The 24,741-nt window shown below is 37.2% G+C and overlaps 1 protein-coding gene across 17 annotated transcripts in view; it reads right to left on the bottom strand.

Annotated features, from left to right (window-relative positions):
* ppp1r13bb (protein phosphatase 1, regulatory subunit 13Bb) overlaps nucleotides 1–24,741 on the bottom strand; it is an 84,824-nt gene that overhangs the window by 7,136 nt on the left and 52,947 nt on the right. For 3 of the 17 annotated variants that reach the window (XM_009294642.4, XM_009294640.5, XM_009294643.5), the window contains 9 exons: nucleotides 20,276–20,377; nucleotides 14,555–14,729; nucleotides 12,734–12,930; nucleotides 11,951–12,115; nucleotides 11,529–11,718; nucleotides 8,178–8,327; nucleotides 3,834–3,958; nucleotides 3,261–3,750; nucleotides 924–1,660 (listed from right to left, as the gene is read on the bottom strand). In XM_009294642.4, coding sequence (XP_009292917.1) covers nucleotides 924–1,660; nucleotides 3,261–3,750; nucleotides 3,834–3,958; nucleotides 8,178–8,327; nucleotides 11,529–11,718; nucleotides 11,951–12,115; nucleotides 12,734–12,930; nucleotides 14,555–14,729; nucleotides 20,276–20,377 — 2,331 coding nt within the window. 17 annotated transcript variants of the gene reach the window in all.

Here is a 24,741-nt window from a genome sequence, read left to right as displayed (position 1 = left end):
AAGTGACAGATCAATAACCTCACTACAATTTGACATATTGCAGCTGTTGGACAACATAGTGTACTTTTTAGGCTTTTTAGGTTAAATTATAGTTGTTTAGATTGCATCTATGCAGTTTATTTATAAGGATAGTACCTATTTTAAATATTTATCATTTTGGAGATACATCGCATCAACATCCATCAGCCTGTCATACGGAGCAGTGCAAAAACGGTTGGACGCTGTTCATCCACGAGATGGTGACAGAGACCACTTAAGTCTTTAAAAGACAAAAAATGCGTAATTTTAAACTACAGCTGATCAAAACATTATTAAACCAGTAAGTGACTTTCTAAGTCGATCTCTCTCTTTTGTATGTTGTAGTGCTGTATTTATACCATCGTAATTGTAGTGTATTGAGTGTGAGATGGGACTCAAATATCAGGAATGTGTGTATTTTGTGTTGCCCACTCTGTCGAACTGTTGCATAAACGCAATATCACACTCAAAGCAATGCAATATGACTGTATATCATCACTTGTGGGACACTAAGGCACTTGGTCTGCAGCCTTGTGCCAGCACATGCCTCCCACCAGTGCCGATTTACAGCCATATCGCACTGCTACTCTTGCAATATTGCTCATTTATCTTTTACTGCATATTATAACACAATGCATTAATTGAACAGTATCTTTATAGTAACAAAATTTAGGACTATTGAAATGATAATACACAAATCAAAATAAACTAACAATAGTAATTCATGATTATTACTGCTGTAAGTAATTTTACTTTCGTACTTTTCAACTGGTTGTTTTAGATATGCTTCATAAATAAAAATTGTAAAAAAACACACTAAAATAACTGCTAATATCCCAACACATTTTCAGCACTGGAAATAAAACCTAAATAAACTGCAACCTAAAATAAATGATCAGACTGACCGTGGGCTGTGATGAAAGAGATGTGTCTGCTTCTTCAGGAGTGCTGGCCTCCGCTACAGGACTTGGCAAAAGGGCTATTGATTCAGCAGGATTATTGTTACTGTCTTCTGATGGCTCTGGCGCTGGAGGGCTTATGCTCTCAGCCTCTTCTTCTGGGGGCTCATTATCGTTGGCATCACCTTGCAGGACCACTTCCTCAGCAACAGCGCCCTCTGATGGCACAGCTGGAATTTCTGAAGGTGGATTACCATTGTCAACATCAAAAATCATTTCAGCAGTGGAGACAGAAGGCTGGTAGAATGGAGTCACTCCACCAGGTCCGCTCACTCCACCAATCCCTCCCTCCATCCCTCCAGCCAGGGTGTTGAAGCGCTGATAGAGAAGCTTCTGGATGTTGGGTCCATTGGGACCTTCTGGTTCCGTAATTGAGCTGCGTTTCTTAAGAGGCCGTGGAGCATTGGCTAATTTCTTGCGCAACACCTCCAGTTCGGCATCGCTCTGGTAGCGCATGGGTGAGTGGACCATGGGTGTGAGTTTGGTGGGGCTGAGGGGTCGAGGGATGTGGTCCACACTGGGAGCAGGTGGTTCAGGTACGCCTATGAGTTGACCGTCGAGGTCCAGCTCAAAATCCAGCATGTCTCCTCCGGGTCCCTGAAGGGCAGGGAAAGCTCCTGAACTCCCATAAGGTAAGGGAGAGGGGGGCGTCGAACTGGGAGGCAGGAGTGGCTTACCATACACTGCAGAGATGAACAACAACATACTCAGGAATTAAAAGACAGTCAAGAAAAAAACATTACACAGAACATGTTCTTGGAACTGAGTGACACGGAGGCTCAGTTGTAAGCACTGTTGCCTCACAGCAAGAAGGTCAGTGGTTTGAGTCCTAGCGGAGGCAGTTGGCATTTCTGTGTGGAGTTTGCAAGTTCTCCGCGTGTTTGCGTGGGTTTCCTCCGGGTGCTCTGGTTTCCCCCACAGTCCAAAAACATGTGGTATAGGTGAATTGAATAAACCAAATTGGCCCTGGTGTATGTGAGTGAATGAGAGTGAATGGATGTTTCCTAGTACTGAATTACAGCTGGAAAAAGAATCCACTGCGTAAAACATATGCTGGATAAGTTGGCGGTTCATTACTCTATGGCAACTCCTGATGAATTAAAAAGACTAAGCTGAAGAAAAGACTAAGCTGTCTGTTTCTTTGATAATATTTAGCCTTTTTTGCCTTTAGCAGTGCTTTCTTAAAGACACTGTCAACATAAAAGGAATATGTGGCATCTGTATATCAATCTGTTTTGTTGCATCTAGAGATTCTTAATTAACATCTTAATATAATTCAAAAATCCTAACTGTGATTTCTTTAAAGACATTAAAAGGCCATTTTCTGGTTCAAATTGAAGCAGAGGTTGTACCATTCTGATCTGCATAGGTGTACCATGATTTTTAAGTAAAGTAAAATGTCTGCTACATTTCCTGTGACCAACATGACTGTTGGCAAAATCAGAAAAAAAGACATGTTTAGAGATCAAAATATAACAAAGGGTATTATATTAGTTAAGATATTAATATACTTTTCTACTTGAATCTGTAAAATTTGACTATATGCAACAGCTTGTTGACGTTATGTAACAGCTTTCTCATCTTTTAATTAACTTTTAAAAAAAAAATTCTGCTCCTAAGTGTACACTTTTTAATGCATTAAATGCATTGTATTATAAAGCCTTAATGTGACAGATAAAAAAAAAAAAAAACAGTTTTAGTGTTTGCAAGCAGTAGCAGTATCAGCCAGTCAATTAGCGTCAATACATATTCCTAATCACAACAATTTTATCAAGAAAGTTTTAAATTAAATTCTAACCCAATATAATTTTCTGCATAGATCATTCTTTGTAATGAGTAGATTAGAGTTTGAATGAGAGGATTTTTCAATGGTTGGCTGCATATCAAAAATCCTTGTATTTAATTTACATCAAGTTTACTTTTATAGCGCTTTATTCAAGTACCATATGATGCTATAGAAGTTTTATTATTAATTTAATGCTATGACAGCAATAATTCTAAATGTGAACATTTGCGATTTGAAGGCATTTGTGAATTATATCAAAAGTGAGACCGGCCTCATTTATTCACACAGGCAATTTGTGAAAAATATGTTAATCTGTATGAATTTATACACCCTTTATTAATTGCTATAGTGAACAAATCTTTGTGTGATTTTGACTGAGGTAGCAAACTCACAATTCTCTGTTAAAAAAAAAAAGACCCCAAAGAGAAGAGAGCACAAACTGCCAGTACAAGCAGTAAATGATTATAATCTGAAATGAAAGCTTTTCTAATGTGTACCTGCTTTGACTGCGGGCTTCATGTTGAGAGGGTAGTTTTTGGGAGCTGCTTGTTGTAGGTACATGTGGTATATAGAGCTTGAGTTCATGGTGGCTGGGCCTTTTCGTGGCGACTGTGGTCTGGAACCCTTATCTGGAATGAACGGCCTCACTGCTACGGCCAGAGGAGGGTCTGGTCTCTCCCCAGGCGGGAAAAAGGGTAGATTGGGCTGAAAGGTTGGACTTGGGGGTACAGAAATGCGCTGCTGGATCTGTTGAGAGGATGAGCCGGTGGGTGCAGGCGGGACACGTGGCCAGGCTGGTGGTGGCGGTGGAGGGTTACTGGGTAGGCTGGGCACCGGCCGGAGAGGAACATCCTTACGGCGATCCAAAGAGCTGGTGGAGCCAGAGTTGGCAGAGGAGAGCGGGTGGTTGCTGGTATGAGCTCCATATGGAGGAGGTTGGGGCTTGTTGGGAGGAGGACCTGAACCAATTTTGCTGGAATCCTGAATCTTAAGACACAATAAAGCATTTTATTGTGGTAAAATAATGAGAGAGCAATACATGTATGCATGCTGGTGTTAGCTCAATATACCTTATCTGCAGGAGCACCTGCGGGTGCTGCGGTTTTACTGATCGTGTCCGTTCCAGACTCCTTCCAGTCTGGTGGTTTGACTGACGTGTTGCTCTTATTAAGAGCAGGCCAACCGGCATCATTTGCTGGAAAAGGAAAGAAAAGGAGCTTTAGCACAAGACTAGACATGACAGAGCTCTTCACAAGCATAGTTATTATTAGAGCAGTATAGCAAACTGTATTGCTAATATATTAGACATGACTTCCAATTATGTTCTTTAGTTAAAAGACATGAAGTATAACAGCTATGAATGCAGAGATTTACGTAAGTTTACATCTACAAGAACAGCTTGGATGACACTACATTTCAAGATAATGCTGCTCTACAATGTAGTTGAGCGAATGATACCTTGATGATTTTGCTTGAAATCTGATCTATATGACTGATCTGAGTTAGGAGTAAAGCAAACTGACTAAGCCACCACTCTACAGTGTATTATGTGTGAACATTTTTGTGCTCAAGTCAAGTTAGCTGAAAGTTAGAGGATGATGAAATGGACACCAGTAATTTAGTGTGTTTAAATGTACTGAGGATGAGGCAGAGAGCCCAGTGAACCTTATTCGGGTAGTATCTCAAGCCAGCACACACATTCATTTTCACTCCAGAGATCTTTCATCGACCTCAACTTCATTCTTACACACAATCACATACAGAGACACACACACACACACACACACACACACACACACACACACACACACACACACACACACACACACACACACACACACACACACACACACACACACACACACACACACACATTCCTAAAAGACAGGATCAGCAGCTTTTGACTCTTTGAATTGCAGTAAAGAGCAAATCAAGAAGATTGAGTATAATTGAGCAGGCAGAGGAGTCTAGTCTATCATTAAAGATACCACTGCAAGTCAAAAACCTGCCATTTTGACTTCTGTCTAAAGCCATGTTTGGTCTAGAAAATTGCCCCCTCTCTGGTTTTAAAAGATGCACAGGACCTGTAACTGAACAACTCTCATTAGCCCCTTTCACACATACAGACCTTTCCGGAAAATTACCGGCAATTTTCCGGAAAGGTTGTATGTGTGAACAGGCCCTTTTTGAAAATACCGGTAAATTCGTTCTGGCTATTTTCCGGAAAGAGAAGTTGTAACATTACCGGCAATTTGCCGGAATGCTGCGCTGTGTGAACGCAGAAGGAATATTTCCGGAATAAGCGCGTGCACGTCTAGAACGCGCTGACGTAAGACTTCTGCTTTAGCCAATCACAACAGTCAGACGCATTTACGTCCGCGCGGTTTGTGAGAATAAAAGCCTTTGAATATTTTTCACGTTTATATCACGTTTATATGTTCTCCTTAATGCCAACTGTGCAAATAATCATCGATAAGATGCTTATGATAAGCCGTTGTTTGTTTACCTTCAAGCTTTGCGTGTGCCCATGAAACAGCCTGTGAGCGCCTACAGACGCACATATTATGAACATCTCGACATGCGAATATGATCCTGTGAAAGTTGTTTACAATATTGATCATCAAAAGAGTCTGTAATTTAGTCAAATGTTTACAAATACAAGCGCAGCCGTTTAAAGCTCATTGGTGGTGAATGATGTCAGAATTTACCGGTATTTTGGAATGGATGTGTGAATGCTCTTTTCCGGAAAATTTCCGTAACGTCCTCGCCTGTGTGAACAGCGCTTTTTTGTATATACCGGTAAAGTCGTTCCGTAAATTTTCCGGATATTTACCGGTATCACTGTGTGAAAGGGGCTATTAGCCCCTTTCACACATACAGACCTTTCCGGAAAATTACCGGCAATTTTCCGGAAAGGTTGTATGTGTGAACAGGCCCTTTTTAAAAATACCGGTAAATTCGTTCTGGCTATTTTCCGGAAAGAGAAGTTGTAACATTAACGGTAATTTGCCGGAATGCTGCGCTGTGTGAATGCAGAAGGAAGATTGCCGTAATAAGCGCGTCCACGTCTAGAACGGGCTGACGTGAGACACCTGCTTTAGCCAATCACAACAGTCAGACGCATTCACGTGCGCGCGGTTTATGAGAATAAAAGCCTTTAAATATTTTTTCCAGACACCTTTAGCTGCTAGATGTTAGTCAGATAATGTTTCTATGTTCCTTCTTAATGCTGTGTAAATAATTATCGATAAAATGTTTATGATAATCCGTTGTTTGTTTACCTTCAAGCTTTGCGTGTGCCCGTGAGCGCCCATAGCGCCAGCACACACATATCAAAGTGTTTCCCTATGTTTTCATTGGAGTTGTACTCAATACTGATCCATCCGAAGAGTTTGTAATGTAGTCAAATGTTTACAAATACAAGCGCAGCCGTTTAGAGGTCATTTCTGGTTAATGATGTCAGAATTTACCGGCATTTTGCGATGGATGTGTGAATGGTCTTTTCCGGAAAAATTCCGTAACGTCCTCGCCTGTGTGAACAGCGTTTTTTTGAATATACCGGTAAAGTAGTTCCGGAAATTTTCCGGATATTTACCGGTATCACTAGCCCCTTTCACACAGTGATACCGGTAAATATCCGGAAAATTTCCGGAAAGACTTTACCGGTATATTCAAAAAAGCGCTGTTCACACAGGCGAGGTCGTTACGGAAATTTTCCGGAAAAGAGCGTTCACACATCCATTCCAAAATACCGGTAAATTCTGACATCATTCACCACAAATGAGCTTTAAACGGCTGCGCTTGTATTTGTAAACATTTGGCTAAATTACAAACTCTGTGGATGATCAATATTGTGAACAACTTTCTCAGGATCACTTTCGCATGTCGAGATGTTCATAATATGTACGTGTGCTGGCGCTCACAGGCTGTTTCACAGGCACACGAACGTAAACAAACAACGGCTTATCATAAGCATCTCATCGATGATTATTTACACAGTTGGCATTAAGAAGAACATATAAACGTGATCTGACTAACTTCTAGCAGCTAAATGTGTCTGGAAAAATATTCAAAGGCTTTTCTACTCACAAACCGCGCGGACGTAAATGCGTCTGACTGTTGTGATTGGCTAAAGCAGACGTCTCACGTCAGCACGTTCTAGACGTGCACGCGCTTATTACGGGAATCTTCCTTCTGCGTTCACACAGCGCAGCATTCCGGCAAATTGCCGGCAATGTTACAACTTCTCTTTCCGGAAAATAGCCAGAATGAATTTACCGGTATTTTCAAAAAGGACCTGTTCACACATACAACCTTTCCGGAAAATTGCCGGCAATTTTCCGGAAAGGTCTGTATGTGTGAAAGGGGCTACTGTGTGAAAGGGGCTATTGTTTAGAAGACTGAAGGATAAACTCTGTAAGAAATGCACAATTTGAGTCACGTAAAGTCCAAAAATCTGAAATCCGATCACATTGACATTTTGAATGTGATCAGTTTACCCAATACAAAATTCACTACCATTCAAGTTTCGGTTAATAAGATTTCTCAATTGGTTTAACATAAACCTTGGTCCTGAAGGGTCGGTGTCTTGCCGAGTTTAGCTCCGACCAGCTTTAACACACCTGCCAGGATATTTGTAGTACATCTAGTAAGAGCTTAATTAGCTGGTTCATGTGTTTGATTAGTGTAGGAGCTGAACTCTCTGGAACACCGGCCCCCCAGGACCGAGTGTGGACACCCCTGACTTAAACCAATGTATTCAATTAGCATGAACACAATAATCTGATCAAAACTGACATGGAATATAGCATATGATAAATACTTTGTGAGCAAATCAGCATATTGGAAATGAATTAATCACTAGGAATTGAAATAAATCAACTTTGCATTCACTTTTAATATACATTTTAAAACTGTTCAAAATAATAACAAGAATAGCTCGCAATTTTACACTATATGTACTGTTTTTCTTATGCTATTATTACAGTATATTTACTGCATTTTCAATATAAAACCCAGCCTTGGTAAGCATAAAAAATAAAAAAATCTTACCAACCAAAACAGTTGAATAGTGTATGTTCTTGGCATAGGAATTGAGTAAAAAAATTAAAAATTAACATTACCCTAAGATTGTTTTAGCTCAGGTTTGTCCCCCTTTGAGTCCCACTTGAGCTGCATGAACTTCAAAAATTCATGATCTTCATTTCAAATTCATGTTTTTTCAAATTAATGAAGATCCAAAACAGCATCTTCAGCTCCTTCACAAACATCTGACTGGTGTGACATTGTGTATTTGATGTGTTCTGCTTTTATTCTTGTACAGTCATTCAGACTGCTTTGATCCTGCTCACTACACTGAATAAGGTTCAAAGGCCGTTCCTCCTGCCCTCCACATTAGACACCTTCCCACTCACGAGAAGCGCCATCGGACCCTGCAGCGGAGCAGGTGGCAGGGGGTGGAGCCCCAGGGCCTGGGCGGGGCTCTGGAGGGGGTGGAGCAATGGGGTCCACTATGATGTCTAAATCAGAGACCTTCCAGGGGCCTGGGGGCTTTCTCACTCCGTCTAATTACCCACAAATCCCACAACATCAAAGTACATGGACAGCAAAGAGAAAAAAGACACACACGTACACAGGCACAGCAACAGAGCAGAAAGGACAAGAGGTTAGAAGTGAAGAAAACAAGAAATCAACTTCACAAATACGCTGAAGAGGGGAAACCCACAGTAAGAAGAGGTGGGATACATGCCACGGTCATTAAGAGAAGTACCAAATCATGCACATGCTTTCATACTCTTCAAATAGGCATTGCTGATGCCTTATATGTTCTGTAAAGGAATGCTGCATCACTTTATTAAAAACTCATTTAATCTGAGCATTAAGGCCAAAGTTTACTCCGGTTTTAAAGCATATGCTAAGTTGTGCACGTGACACAAATCTTACAATCAGCATCAAGCAATAGTCTCAAAATCAATTCCTGGAGGGCCCTGGCACTGCATAGTTTAGTTAACTTCCTCCAACTCACACCACCCCCTGTCTTAGCAGAGTGTTTTCACACCTCTAGTTAGAAAAAAGTGGGTGTGTCCAGCTCTGTTTAGGTGGGAGTGTCAAGGGACGGAAAGAGGGAAGGTTTTGCATATAAATGGGAGTTTCCGTTTGGGCACACGCTGAAGGCAAAACAAACACAGACGCAGGGGAGAAAGACAGTGACTGTTTACAAGGACATCAATAATCAAATTATTTACCAAATTATTAATTTGTCAACTTTAACTGCAGTTTGCACTTTCACTTTCATTCAGGAACATTTCATGCATGCCCCCCATGACAAACAAGATATTTAAATCGAGGAACTACTATAAGAGTGTAGTAGTAGTCTCTAGTAGTCTTGAACACATTGATCACTTAGATTGGCTGTGTTTGATTAGAGTTGGAGAAAAACTGTGCAGAGCTGCGGCCCTCCCGAAATTGAGTTCGAGACCTTTGATATAGAGCAGTGGTTTACAAAGGGGGGGGGTCGCGAGACGAAGAACAGAGGTCGCTTGGTGATATCCAAAAGTCTATGTATATATATATCATTAAACTATTAGAATTACTATATTTTATCCATATCCTTGAGGCTCCTACACACCGGGACATTTTTAGTTTGCGTTTATCGGCAGCGCTTACGAGATGTTTTTCTGTGTTCAAACCCAAGCGCTTTTCACTCGCGTCAAGCAGAAGAGTATGCTAAATCACTCTTTTGACGTTAGATGGTGCTGCACAACATTAAGCTTCTGACACCCGCTTATAACACAGAAGAAGAGGAGGAGAGGAAGTTCACATGTTTGTTTATAAAGTTACTGGTGACTCAAACAAGCATGGATGGTTCAAGCAGCAGCTCTTGCTCTAGCGATGAAGAAATTATTTTTGTTTACCAGAGCAATAAGCAGCTGCGCGTTCATATCGACTCTGGGCATCTTCTTCAATGTGCGCTCGCATTGACAGTTTTGTGCTTGAGCACCTCCAAGTGCTGTTTACGGTAACTTCAGCAGGTCCGTGCATGTGAACAAAAGTGCCGATCTGATTGGTGGAGAAGGTTTTGATGCCGGATGTCAAAACAAAAAAATGAGCATGAGGCGGTTTTTTAAAAATGACGCTTTTGCGCCTGGCGTTTTGTGTGTTAGGACGCACGATCACATTGATGGACTTAACTTTAGTTACGTAGTTACGTTAGCTTAACTTTAGTTACGAGGCTGTAAACTTCGACGGAAAACGCAAGCAAAAAACGTCTGGGTGTGCACGGGCCTTTAAGAAGATAAAATAGCATTTTATATTTACATGAAAAACAACATAGAAATAAAAAGCTTTTAACCTTTTTTGATTTTTTTTCCCATTGGATTGCAACCCCTGGGTTGTTAACGTTATATTAAAGACACAGCAGTAGAGTCAGATGCATCAGATTGATTTTACGGCACAATGTTAAACTCTGACACCTTTACGCACTCACATGCATAAAAATAGGCCACAACTAAACATGGGAGATGATCTCCAAATCAAAATATCCTAAACAAATGAATGATAACTATAAAAAAAATGCTGTGGTTGTTAGACTGCCACACTTTTTTGTGTTGTCAATATGCTCATGTTTATATAGTTCTTACTGGTGTGTGTGCACGTTGTGTGCAATCTTTGTACGTTTATAACCACCTTCAACGATAGTGGGGGTAGCAGGTCAAAAGAATTGTTATTTTGGGGCTCTCAGACTAAAAAGTTTGGGAACCTCTGGTATAGAGTGTAATTACTTTTTTTTTTTTTACTTTTAGACAATTATCAGTTTGACCACAAGATGGCAGAGAAATCACATACAGAACCAACAACAAATGACAAGGCGACAATAGACAAGTGAACTAAGAGCTCTCAGGTTTAGAAAATTTCTAAATCTTTTATCAAGTTGAAAATTTTGAGTGTTGGGGATGCACAAGTTTTTCAGTGGAATATACTTTACATGCATTAAAACTGAAGTATACTTACGACTTTAGACAGAAATCACCCTTTCAAACTAACTGATTGGATGTTACATAGTCTATCTCAAAATATATAAGGTATCAGGTGGATAAAATAAGCTAATCTGAAGAAATCTTTCAAAAATTTAAGTTTTATGAAAAACTTTTTGCCAAAACTTTAGAACAATAGACAATTAATTCAGGATAATTAATGCATTTACTAACGTTAACCAAGTATGAATAATCTTGAAGAGCATTTATTAATCATAGTTTAACAATAACTAATGCATTATTAAAATCCAAACGTGTGCTTGTTAATATTAGATAAAGTACAGTGAGTTAGCATGTACTAATGCTATTTAACTTAAATAACATTAATGTTAACAAAAACCTTAAAACATGTATTATTTACCTTTAATACACATATTACCATTATTTTAGTGTTGCCAACTTTTTTGGTCAATCATAGCTGGCTAAACCTAAAAATTAAATGTGGGTGTTTGCTTAAGGCTAAGAGAGCGTTTCTTTGTGCTAATATGCTGACAATATGCTAGTAACCAGAAGTCCGATGTATAAGACCTAAACACAGATTACCACTCATCAAAAGTGATCAAAGCATCTTCATATTCAGTTTACATATTAATAAAAGTTTATATATTAGTTTTAACAGTGACTTACAAAAACTAAAAACAACCAGACGTAAAGGGTACCATTTATTTGGCAGCAGTTCAATGCAAGTAAATGTCTGGTGTAAATGGCATAAGTCAGTGTTTAAGGACTGACCTGATTTTGAACGTGCATGGTTGACTTGGGTGTTGACCCCAAGTGACTGAGGTTTGAGGGGTTCAGGCGGCACAGCATAACCCTCCTGCCTGCCTGGCACAGGAACCTGGATATAGGGTCCCACAGCAGCAACACGGCCAGTGTTTCCGGGGACCGGTTGTGGAGAGGGAGGGCCGTTTACTCTATTCAGCTGCAGGAAAGGAAAATAAAAGAGGAACACATGTCAATAAGGAAACAAAACACAAATGATGAGCTTACTTCAATGTCCTACATATAAATATAGTATATAAATATCTAGAATGGTTAAAAAATATTAAATAAATAAATAAATAAATAAATAAATAAGTAAGTAAATAAATAAATAAATAAATAAATAAATAAAGACTAAAAATCATGAGCAAGTGATGCAGCCCTGGTCTTACTGGAAGGTTTTCCTTTTGACGTGCCTCAGCTTTTCTCTTGTAAAGTCGATCTCTGAGCTCATTGATACGCTTGTCCATCAGTGTCACCTCCATGTTTCTCTTATTCAACAGCTCTTTCTGCTGCTGAAGCTTACTGTTCTGCTCCTGATTCAGCTTATTGCGAATCTGAAGGAGATGAACAGGAAAAATAAACAACATTGCTGCAAGAAATGACAGGCAGAAATAGATAGGCAGAATAATAATCAATCAAGATCTATGCTTAAGTCCCTGAACAGTCTATACAAGATAAATGCATAAATTCAGTAAAGTTTTAAGCAACAATCATTGCTGTAAATACATTTTAAACTGTGTTTTTATGCACTATTTAAAATGATTGCTAGTATAAATTAACATCATTATTATTATTTTCAAATTATTTATATTAACAGGATACACACAATATAGAACAATACAGAAAGAATAGTTAATAATACTTGGCTGATAAACTGATCATGTCCTTAAACCTGAATCAATCTCTTTCACTTACAATTTGTTGATAAATTTTACAAACACTCTACTTTTGGAAAGTGCCCTCTATTAAAACCAATATGACCAAAGGCTTACATTTACATTTAGCAAACAATCTTGTCCAAAGCGACATACAGTAGAAGAGGCATTCAGCGATTCAACAAGAAGCGGCAATACACAAGTACAAGTACAGCAAGTACAAGTTTTTTAAAGGAAGGTTGATATAGACCGAAACGTAGCATTGAACAATCTCTTCCATCAGATGTGTGGCAGTACCTGCAGCTCCTGGTAGAGTTTGCGGAGCTCCAGAGCAGCAGTGCCGGTCACCTGACCCCCGAGGGTCTGCAGGCCATTCATTTTGCCTCTTCTCAGGTCTTCCAGCTGCTGACTGAGCTGATCCACCCTCAGGACGGCTGCCTGCAGCTCTGCCTGCTTCTCCTGGAAGAGCCCACTGATGTGCTCGATCTCTGCGGCTAGCAGACAAAAGCAATGTTAAACACATTCGTGCAACTATATGATCCAACATGCTTTCTCCATTACTATAGGATTATTATTTAATTGTTACTAAAAATATTATGCAAGGATTTAAATGTCGTTCAGGAGCTCATGCAAAATGCAAAATACGTAGGTTCATCTGACTTGTTTTGTTTTTACAATTTGCCAACCATATTTCTTTTTCCTAAATTCTGACAACACTGGTTCAAAACCCCAGTCCGGGAAACACATTGTACATTAACTGAATCGTGAGCTAAATCGGGTGTGGAAAGAGTACTGAAAGTAAAAAAATTATTACCATTACAACCATTAAAATGTAGTGCCATTACAAGTATCTGTTTTAAATACTAAAAGTTTCAGTAAAAGTAGCCCTTTTGAGTAGCGAGTATGTAAAAATTACTCCACCTTACACCATACAAATTAAAAAGGTAGCTTACATCAAAGTCAATTATATTAAACGGCGTCTCTAAGCGCAAGTTAAATTATAAGCTATTCATAGACTATACATTTGAAATGTGGGATTAATTTCATGAGAGAACATATTACATTTATGCATGCACATATAATAAGCTGACAGAAAAAGGTTGATGCGTTTATATGCAGAGCGAAATCTGTGTTTCTTAAAGAGGAAAAATATAGCTGTGGCAATGTTAAGGCTTATACACTTTGAACCCTGACTAACAAACTACGACTGTCCTGCAGTTGGTGCCGCAAACCAATCTCATGCAGCACTGATTCACTTGAATATGAATTTGAAAACGCAACATTCTGTAGTGCATTTAGCTATTGTTTAAGTAGTCATACAGTAGGCATTCTACTTCTTTTGATTGAATAGGAATTATTATTCAACATAGCCAATTGTAGACAAAAAAAATAATGTAGTGACTGCAGTTTAAAGGAAAATAGTGCAATCAAAGTAGCGATACAGCACTAAAAACACACAAGCAAAAGTACATTTTTAAACTACTTCGCAAAGTACAATTACTGAGAAAAACTACTCAATTTCAGTAATTTGACTTTTTTTTTACACCACTGTGTTAAATAAACACTTAGTCGTATCATACTCACAAATATGACTCATCAATAAAGAAGCAATTCTGACAAAAAGTTCTACTAAAACAACACATTTTTAGACAAATACTAGAGTAATGACGATACAGAGAACATGTGAGAAGAATATTTTTTAAGAAACGTACTAAATATGTAGTGGGTCCTCTGGAACAACTGCTCTAGCACTACATAAACAAACCACCAAACTTGAAGTTAAAACTAAAGAAAACAGTTTTATGAGCAGGATTTCTTCACCATCCTGCAATTAAATACAAATAACAATCCACAAAAATCTCATTTTAATCTCCAGATGAGATGAAAATCCCTTCTGGAGTTGCGTGTGTCTAAAGAGTTGGCATGATGCGAGATTTCAACGGTCTTAATCCTGACTGTACGTCATGTGCGCGTGTGATCCCTGTTGTAGCTGGAAGCCCAGTGCTCTCTCACACAAACCACTTGGCTTAATGCAGCACGCAAAGGTCAAACATGCATCATAACAGCAAGAAGTGGGCTGCAACTTATCTACTTGGATGGAGTCAAGCAACTACATACACAGGTTGCCATTGATGACTTTGCTGTAGTCTACTTGGCCCCTCATGGCACGGATCTTCTTGAGTTTGGCTTCCTGACTCTCCACTCTCTCCTTCAGCCTCTGCAGTTTCTCTGTCTCAGACACGGCCTGCTGCTGCCGTCTCTCCTGCTGCTTAAGATAGCGCAACCGCTGCTCCTGTGGAAAAGCAAATACATACAGTACATCAATTAGCGAAAAAAAAAATTGGAAAAACATTAGGGGTGTAATAAATTACTAATCTCACAGTTCAGCTCATGTTCTGGTTCTTTAGTTACAGATCGGACCATTTTTCTGAACAGCCAAAAAGGAGAGGAGATCAATGTAATTTGCTTTTCATTTATTACAAAACAGTACTGCAAGAAACTTTTGGTTTTAACAAACAGAACTTAGAAGTTGTAACGTTATTATAAATAAAATGAAGAAATAATCAGCCAAATAAAATAAATGGTAAAATATTCAGCCTTGTAAAAAATTCACTGTTACTACTACTGTTGCTGATAATGCTAAATGTATAAATCTAACATTATTTGTACAACCCATATTAATTTAGTCTCATTTTTAATAAATGATTCAGTTATTCACTCATATACTTCATGTTTCATTAATAGATGGATCATTTTTGAAAAATTATTCAGGTCCATATTTTGATGGCTGGTTGTCGCCAACTATTGGTTGAATAATGTAATCACAGCCTGCAACTTTCAGAGCATTTGACTGATTTTAATCTTTACCATAAACATCAGGGGTTTTATCTAAACTATAAACTGTTATCACAGTACTGCTGTGTCATTTGACTGTTTGTAACTTTATAATTAACTCAAAAAAGTAAAGACTGAATCTCTTTCTTGATTGTTGCATTTTTCAAACACAGATTTGAATGCAGCAATTCGAAAAAGTAATAAACGTAAGCAAATCACCATCATTCATAATTTATGTTGCATTGTTGTTAAGATTCAGATATTTTAATGACTAACTGTGCAGCTTACACTGAATGCAGGCTAAACCAGTAGTGAGAGAAAACACCTTAATATAAGACCTAAGAAACCCACTACATGCCCAATAACCTACCACAACATTTTCTGTCATCATTATATTTTACAGGAAAGCCTGCTTTTTTTTTATACATACAGGCAATCTCTCTGTGATCATTGTAAATTTAGGATTAATCTACAAGTAAAAAAAACATTAATCTGCAGGTCAGAAGTGTTCCGAACCATGAGTTGTGATCCATACGAATCACGGATCAACCGTGATTCGTTTCATCCCTAAAAAACATGCATCAAACAGAAACAGTAAGCTAATCGTTTGTTCGTTTTAAACCACTCTACATCTATCATATGATGACTTCATCATAAAGTGAAAGCTTTCTTTTCAAAGTTAAAAAAAAAACAAAAAAACAAGTGTGAACTAGGTGCATTTTCATTCATTTTTAGTGCAACTGACTAGTAATGATTACCCCAATAACCAACTGTAAACAAGAAAAGTGAAGCGGGTGATTTAGTAAGCATAACCTTCACAAAATCAGTTTATTCAGCAAATGTTGTTATCATCCATCTCCCATTATTTATTATTATTATTATTTATTTAATTTTTTTTTAGCAAGAATGATTCTGATCGCAACATTCTGGTGTACACCAACACTTACCAAAAAGAGTTCTATTGGCAGAGCAAATGGATGCTTTACTGTAGTGTACTGAACCACACGGCTTTGTGGAAATGATGCATGAAAGTAATAAAGTCAATTTCAGTGATAAGCCAGTGGCTACCAATGAAAAGTCAATAACTACCATTTTCCAATATTCTTCAAAAATAACTTCTTATAGTGTTCAGCAGAAAAAAATAAACTCAAATATGTTTGAAACAAGTTGGGAATGAGTAAAAGACGGCCTACAGACCATTTTGAGGGATGTAAACATTAACAATGGTCCTTAAGTATTTCCTGTTTAACATTTTTATTTTTTAATAATCCAAAAAGATCCAAATTAAATTGGCTCGTTAAAGTTTTGAAATAGTTTGACAACAAGCAGGAAATGTTCATGGGCCAAAGACATTACAACATTAAAATGGTATGCCATCTTTTTATCTAATTTACTCTAAAATCACCAGGTAGTGCCTCTTATTGGCTTTACCTATGAAAAACATGTTAGGTCATTGCTAATACTTCAGCAAAGCACAGCCTGTTTCGGCCCGGGGCATCAGCAGTGCCCTGACAGAGCAAAGTGCATTCAGGACAACACCATACAATTTTGTCCTTACATCACGATATGACATTTAATCAAGACAGACAACCTATTGACTTACTGTCAGTGTCAAGAGAAAAGACATTTGCTATTTAGCAGAAGTAGTACTTCCTTGGGGGAAAAAAATGCTGTTTGCAGCGTTGACTTATTGAGTAACTAAGAGAAAATAAAAAGCAATTAGTCTCTTTTTTCCCCCATCATTTCTTTATCCGTCTGCAGGGAACACAAACTGATGCAGTGAAATGGAAACAGTGTCTCTGAGTGAGTGAGAAAACTAAAAATAGCACACGGTGGACTTTCAATGACTGGAGGCTCGGAGTCATCACAGCACATTGATTCACAGCGATAATAATGCGAACAGCTCTAATACTTAACAGTCTGTAAGTGTGACCAGTTTCAGATTTCACACGCCGCTCTTTGTCGAATGAAGAAATGATGCTATTTAACACTAGTGTGGAAGAGAAATGCCCGCTAGCGCACTCAAAACATGTCAGAGTTGCTTGCGACATAATTGGCATTTTCGGGCTCATTCGGTTTTATCTCCTCAGTCTGTGGTTCCCATGACTAACAGCCCTATACTGGTCACAACAACCTGCTGTAATGACCTATAAATGGCACTGAGGAAAACAAACATGAGGTCAGTGACTCTAAACATCTAAATGACAATATTGTGCAGTAATAATTAAGAGCTTAGAGCTGCTTCATACACAAAGTTAAAGGTTTACCCAACAAGCAGCTGTTGTGAATAATTACAGAGATACTTTATACATTCAATACCAAAGTTTTCAGCGGAAAATGTTATAATTACATTTATCTGCACAACATATCAAGACCATACACATTAGTTAAAGATCACACAATAAGTTCTGTTCATGTTTATAGAAGCTTATTTATAAATGACAGCGGGCAAATATCTTTCACACACAGAAAGCCTGTGCAAAGATTGAGAAAATTATTGGTTTTGGCAGGACGAGGTGCAATCATGAGTAAACACAGAAATGGCAGTATGAATTAAATCACCACTAGATGACACCTTTTTCGGTTGTCAACAGCTCTTTCACTTTTCATAAGCCTATATTCTTGTGTTTCTACCATCTATAGCAGTGTTTTCCAACTCTATATTTGGAGGCACACCAACACCACACATTCGTTCTAATTAAGCACACCTGATTCAATTCATCACCTTGTTAGTAGAGGCTCTTAGAACAGAAATATATGGGTCAGCCAAGAGAGAATTACAAAAATGTGTGCTGTTGGTTTGTCTGCAGAAGCAGGGTTGGAAACAATGACCTCCAGTTACATTTACTGAATAAATAGTGAACCTTTTAACAACTTTAATTCCCTGCTAGCTTAAACTATTAAATGTATAATCACCATGGTACATTTCTTAATAAAAAAAAAACATTTGAAGTGCACAAATGTACTCTGGGTACTTTACATTATATATGATAATTAAAGCCAAAGCTAGTGCTTCTAAATATTAGTCCAGTATCTTTCTTAAAGATGAGATCACACCATTCCGCATTTACTGTAGGTAGGCATGGGACGGTATAAGATTCTGACGCTATGATAACCTTGGATAATATCATGGTTTCACAGTATTGTGATTACTCTAAAATATGTTCTTTTTAAATGTTTGATTAAAAACATTCCCTTTCCCCCCTCTTTGAGCACAATACATTTAATTTTGATAAACATTTAAGATATTTTGTAACAGTAAACATGTCAGGCTAAATAATTCAAATGAATCATTAGCTTCGTGTCCATCCACCTATGTGTATTTTGGATGTGCGCATAAAAAACCGGTTGATGGAAAGGCGAAAATGCACATGAATTTAGAAAATGCGCATAAAGAAACATGCGCATATCTGAATAGGATAAACTTTTTATTCGATAAGAAAAGATGCACATAAACTACGATGGAAACACTTTTACCGAATAAATTCCAGTATGCACATTAAAAAAGGTCATGTAATTTTGTTATAAGAGATCATGTGCTGATGAAAATGTGTGGGAATGGATAAATCAGCAGGCTGAGCACTGAAATGTTTTGATCATTCTAAATCAAGAGCATATGCTCCACATCTCACGCCTTCAAATGCCACCACGCATTCAATGAGTGGCAGGACTTCCTTCTGAGGCGCAAGTCATTTATTCAATGAAGAAAAGATTCATGCAGCTTCTCTTCTCGCAGCAAATTCTGTTTTTACTGCTGATATTTGGCGCCAGACAATCAGGAAGTGACGATTTTGAATCGTTGAATAAAAACGCTGCTTTATTTGCACATCTTTTATGTAAAATTCCAGTTTTGCACATAAAGTTTAGACGGATTTTTGGATGAAAACATAGCTTGTGACTTCTGCTGCCACATTAGTTTGTAAAACACAGATTTCTTTACAATTTAAAATGGCATCTTTTGAGATCTTTTCTGCTGGAGATACTGTCATCCTAAAAAACAAAAAACAAAAAAAAAAAAACGCAGTACACCTTGAAAACTGTTATCGTCCTTTGCCTAATTGTAATAGCCTGATATCACACAGGTATAAAGCTGCTAGGAGAATAAAGAATACAATAAATAATGAAAAGCTTCAATTATTTTTCTAATTTCCTGTAAATACCACCATGGAGTTCAAATAAATGCTCATTCCTGTCGGGGATAAATTTGTCTATATGTTAGTTATTATTTGCAAGAAAATCACAATGCAGAGGGCTTCAAATGCCTGACACTTCAAGATAAAAATAAATAATTTTGCTATCCTTTTATTAGTATAATTAGTATAATCGTTGAACATTTGCTGGCAGCTGATTCACAACCAAACAAATACTCCAGATTATTTTACATTCTATCTAAAAAACAAAGCCAAAAGAGATAAATCAAAACAGACATTAAACCATTTTAACTTCAGTGAATTACTGCCAACTTAGTTTTACCAGCCAAAGGAAACAACAACAACAAAAATGGCTTACATTTTACTAATAACCTAGAAACTCGAATACTCATGGAAATTTAGTATCCAAACTAAAATTTAAAGCCAAAATATACAAAAAAAAAACAACACCACATGGTACTTCCCCAAAAATATCATCTCATCATTCACCAGCTAGCTAGATGTACATTGCACATCAAGTAAATCCTAGCTAGAACAAATGTTCACCAATAAATTCAGAAAAAAAACATGTTTATTTGCCAATTTTCCACCTTAAAGCGACCAAAATATTTTTTAAAAAGGCCTCTTTTTCTAAGGATCAAAGAAAACGATGTTCAACCTCAACAAAATTATTAAAATAAAAATACAAACGTCATTTCGAAAAAGAGTCAAATAAATCACACCCATGTTAGATTCAACAGCAATAAAAAAGATTCAACAGCAATAAAAATAAATTATGTCTCGTCCCCCTAACAGACGAAAACAAAGATCTATAAAAAGATTTCCATCAAAGGAACACATCTGAGCGTGTTACCTTAGCGACAAGCATCTGTTGCTGGGCCTCGATTTGCTGTTGCTGACGAGTGGCCATCTCCTGCAGTTCTGAGAGAGTGAGCTCCACGCGAGGATTTCCCACCTACACAGAGAGAGAGAGAGAGAGAGAGAGAGAGAGAGAGAGAGAGAGAGAGAGAGAGAGAGAGAGAGAGAGAGAGAGAGAGAGAGAGAGAGAGAGAGAGAGAGAGAGAGAGAGAGAGAGAGAGAGAGAGAGAGAGAGAGAGAGAGAGAGAGAGAGAGAGAGAGACAGAGAGAAAGACAGACAGAGATGGAGAGAAAGAGAGGAGGGGCAATCAGGCCAAAAAAATAAATATGTACAGAACCAAGAATATAAATATGGCTGTTTTAAAGGGTGGGTCATGAACAGAAAAATCTTTTGAAATATAAGAGATCACTGTTCTGTAAAAGCATGCTCTGTGTAAAACTTTCTGGATTTAGTGACAACCTAAATTTAAGCCTATTGTCAAAACAACAATTTGTTGAATGCGCCACTTTATGCAATCGTGCATCTAAACTCCTCCTCTGCCTCAAATAATGATCAACAATTTCTTTTACCTCACTAGCTGGGTTTCCAAAAATGCCACATTGTAAATAAAAAACTCTTAAACCCTACACCAAATGATTTTACTTTCACTTAAGGTGGTTTTTGGAACCCAAAAAGTGCTAATGTGAATAATTGGAGATGGAACTCTTAATTTAATTTGCTGAAACTTTGACGTAGCAAGAAATACACCCATTTGACTAATCAGCTGTCTCCATGCATTTAAGTCGTGACGTATCAGTGACGTATGAAATGATTACACTTCCAAGCAACTACTCATTTGAGTTGAGAAAATATTTGTTTATGACCCCTTTTTAGTCATATCACACATTAAAGTGAATTTTATAAAAAATCATGGTGCATTGGTGTAACTTGATGCATCACAGATACCATTTTGAAAGTAATACATCGCTGTGTAAACGTTTACTATTCCCATTTGTTGAGCCTCCCCATACAATTTGATATGGCGCTTAGACCAGGCAGCCGCTTTGCGTGACGTCACACTTAACAAGCGGATTTTGCATGCATTGTTTACGGTCGGTTTCTAGTTTACCAATACTACAGTCAGCCACTCTAACAATTAGATGTAAACACACCTAATTCATCAAACTGAAAAGATTTACTTTGTCTGTTAAGTTGAAAATGCATGTATGTGCAGAAACCAAATGATAACATTGCTCTGAAGACAATAAGACAATGTGCAGTGCTAAACACAGTTTAAGCATTGTCTTCATTCTGATCCCAGCAACATGAAAGTGTGAATAAACTTTATAAATAATGAATTTCCAGACTACATCAGCAATAACTTGGTCCTTTGCTCAGCTCATTTGTTTACAAGGCACAATTCGATCTTGGATTTTCACAGTGACCGAAAGAAATATGATGCAGTTTCATAGTAACGTTAATAGCTTTCATTTTTGTAAGTAGAAACCATTGCTTTGTCATTAGAGATAGTCGGATAATAAAAGTAATATACAGCAGTGTATGAACGGTCCAGGATGTCCAACACACATGCAGAAGTTTACAATAGCTGTCCTTTCCAATTTAGGAATTAAATTAAAAAGCAAAATGTTGACATTTTTTATTAAGCATAACTGTTAGCCAATCACACCAGTGTGTGTTTAACTCAGAGTCCCCAATCTGCCACTCCAACTCAAGCAGTGTGTTGTGATGGGCGTCCAAACAGGACAGAAATTAGTCAAAACTATTATTTTAATTTTTAATGCAAAATGATGGAATCCATGGATGTCAAAACATTATAAAATAATCATTAAAAATGGTAGATCCTGAACCCTTCAACTCTACAAACGCAAACAATCGAGAAGACTGTGAGAAACAGATAGGAGCATGTATCTGCAGGGCTTCATCGTAGTCAAAGCTAGGTGTGAAATGACCTGTGGCCAAGTAAACACTCGGAGCTTAATTACAGCATTAGCGCTAATGTTAGAGTAGACCTGTTAAGCTCATTGGGAAGAGCAATGGTGACGCTTTTAGCCGAGAGGGTCTAAAGCAGGCCTGCACTGGAGATGCATCCCAGAATCCCACTCTGTCACTCTGCATTTTGGAAGATAAGAGCAAGTTGCCCGTCACTATGGTTCTCGCCAGGGTGTCGCCATGGCAGCAGAGAAGAACCGGCATGAGGCAAAGATTAAAGGCACCAAAATACATAGGGACCAATTGCCATGATGGGTTGCCATTTAGAGTAATCAAGCAGAACCGAGGTCGATTAAAGGTGGCGAGGTACATGATGTAAACACGAAATGTGAAATGCAGTTATAAAATGAAGACAAGTAGCGAAGGATGACTTACTTAAACCAAAAGCAGAAGACCATTAAAAATTTAGTACATGCTGTTCCCCTGGAAATTCTCAACTTATATTGTCTTTGTCAATAGACGTTGCATGCATTTCCTAAAAAGCCAAGTGTCTGTTTTGTCTCTGGGCTGTCCTAAGCCAAAGCCAAAGCCACACAAGTGCACTCAGACAGTGTTTGTAGTTAAAGCTGGGACAGTCATTGAGGTTATATAAGGACTTGGTGGATTCAGCTGGAGTAAAATTAGTTCAGCAATTCTGCCAGTATGCTAATTGTTAGGCCAATTTTTTATTTTTTTTATTAGAGTGGGTTTTTTTTACGTGCTGAAAAACTATAACATTATTATCTGTGTTTCCTAATGTGTTGCCTTGCTGTGGAATACTGCAATATTTTGGGTGACATGCAAAAAAACAAAGATCAAATGAAATAACTATTTAAAACAAATGTAATAAAAATTTTAAAACATCTACTCACTTTTGATTAGTGCATGATTTCAATTTTAAGTGTATTTCTTCTTCCATAATAATAATAATAATAATAATAATAATAATAATAATAATAATACATAATTCTGATCCCAAATATTTGAATGTTAGCACATTAAAATTTTATTAACCTCTCCTTTACTGACAAATTTTCTATTCAAGCTAGGTTTATACTGATGACACTTTTACGAAACAACATTCAATGGCGATCTATCAGCAATAATACTAACATTACATCGCATGAGCACACAAATATATAGAGCAAGAGAGAGAAAAAAACACTGTGTTGATGATTGTGGCTTGGTTTTGCCAGGTCACCTACAGCCTACGGCTGTATCTATTCATAGCCAAGTTAATAATATGATCCGTTTCCATAATTCAAAGGTAGTAACCATAACTCATAGTTTTCCACTATGATGTGATGGTGGAAATTGTGTCTATAATTATCTCATAGTCCAATACTCACTCTCGTAATTGCTTGTTTTTGTTAATCTTGACACTTTAAATCACAGATGTGAAAATGGCCTGTTAAATCACTCATTTAGTGTAGCCCCATATATTTACACAGATGATTAAAACAATAGAAGTTTGAGCTACAGGAGATTTGAAAAAAAAAAGTTTAAAAATAACACTGTAAATACAACAACATCTGACATCATACAATAGTTTTCTTGTTTTTTTTCAAAACATTATAGGTTAAGAAAACCTGCATATGTACACAGAGTCATGTCACATAACAGACATCATGAGCAGAATAATGATTTAATGTAGTTTTTATTAATTTTAGAAATTTTGTTTAGCAAGGACATAAATTAATCAAAAGAAATGTTGAGAGTATTAAGTTCATTAATTTCTTTAAACGTGTATTTTAATTTCAAATATAGTTTAATAAACCAAATAGTGTACAGAATTAATTAGTACAGCATATAATTTAGATTAATAGCCTATAATATTAACTATATACAGCCTACTTTAAAATTATATAAGAATAAGAAACGTTTCTTAAAGACCCAAATTCAACTTTAAATTGCGTTTAAAAATGCATAAAAAACTGAAGGATTTATTTTCTAAACTATTTATGCATTTTACAAAAAGTTTTTTTTAAATATTAAATATTTCAGCTCACACACACTGTTAAAAATCAATGCATTTTAACAGAAAACCATTGCTTAGGAAGTTCACAGATTATATATGCTTTCAAAATGCATTATAGGACCACAATCTCTGCCCTTCTGATAATGTGTGCGGGTTTCAGCAGTAGGTAATTCTGTTGCTTTTATTGACAATAATAGTTTGATACCATATACTGTCTAGACTGATCATGTAAATTAAAATGTACAAAAATTGATTACTATATATAAAAAAATACATTAAATGTATTTATTTGAGTGTGTGGTGAAAACAAAAGATTTAATTAATATTAAAAAAATCATATTAAACATTTTTCATTTATTCAAAAACATTTTTAAAAATCTTAACTATATATTTTGTTTAAACCTCTAACAAACAACTGACACTGGTTTCATGTTATACCAAGGTACACAAATGTCAAACAAGCTGCTTGTACAAGTATTTAAAAGTGTCCTTAGCTTTCAAATGTAAAAGACTG

The sequence above is a fragment of the Danio rerio genome, chromosome 20 (assembly GCF_049306965.1).
Source record: "Danio rerio strain Tuebingen ecotype United States chromosome 20, GRCz12tu, whole genome shotgun sequence".
Classification (NCBI taxonomy): domain Eukaryota; kingdom Metazoa; phylum Chordata; class Actinopteri; order Cypriniformes; family Danionidae; genus Danio; species Danio rerio.
This window is presented reverse-complemented; position numbering and strand designations above follow the sequence as displayed.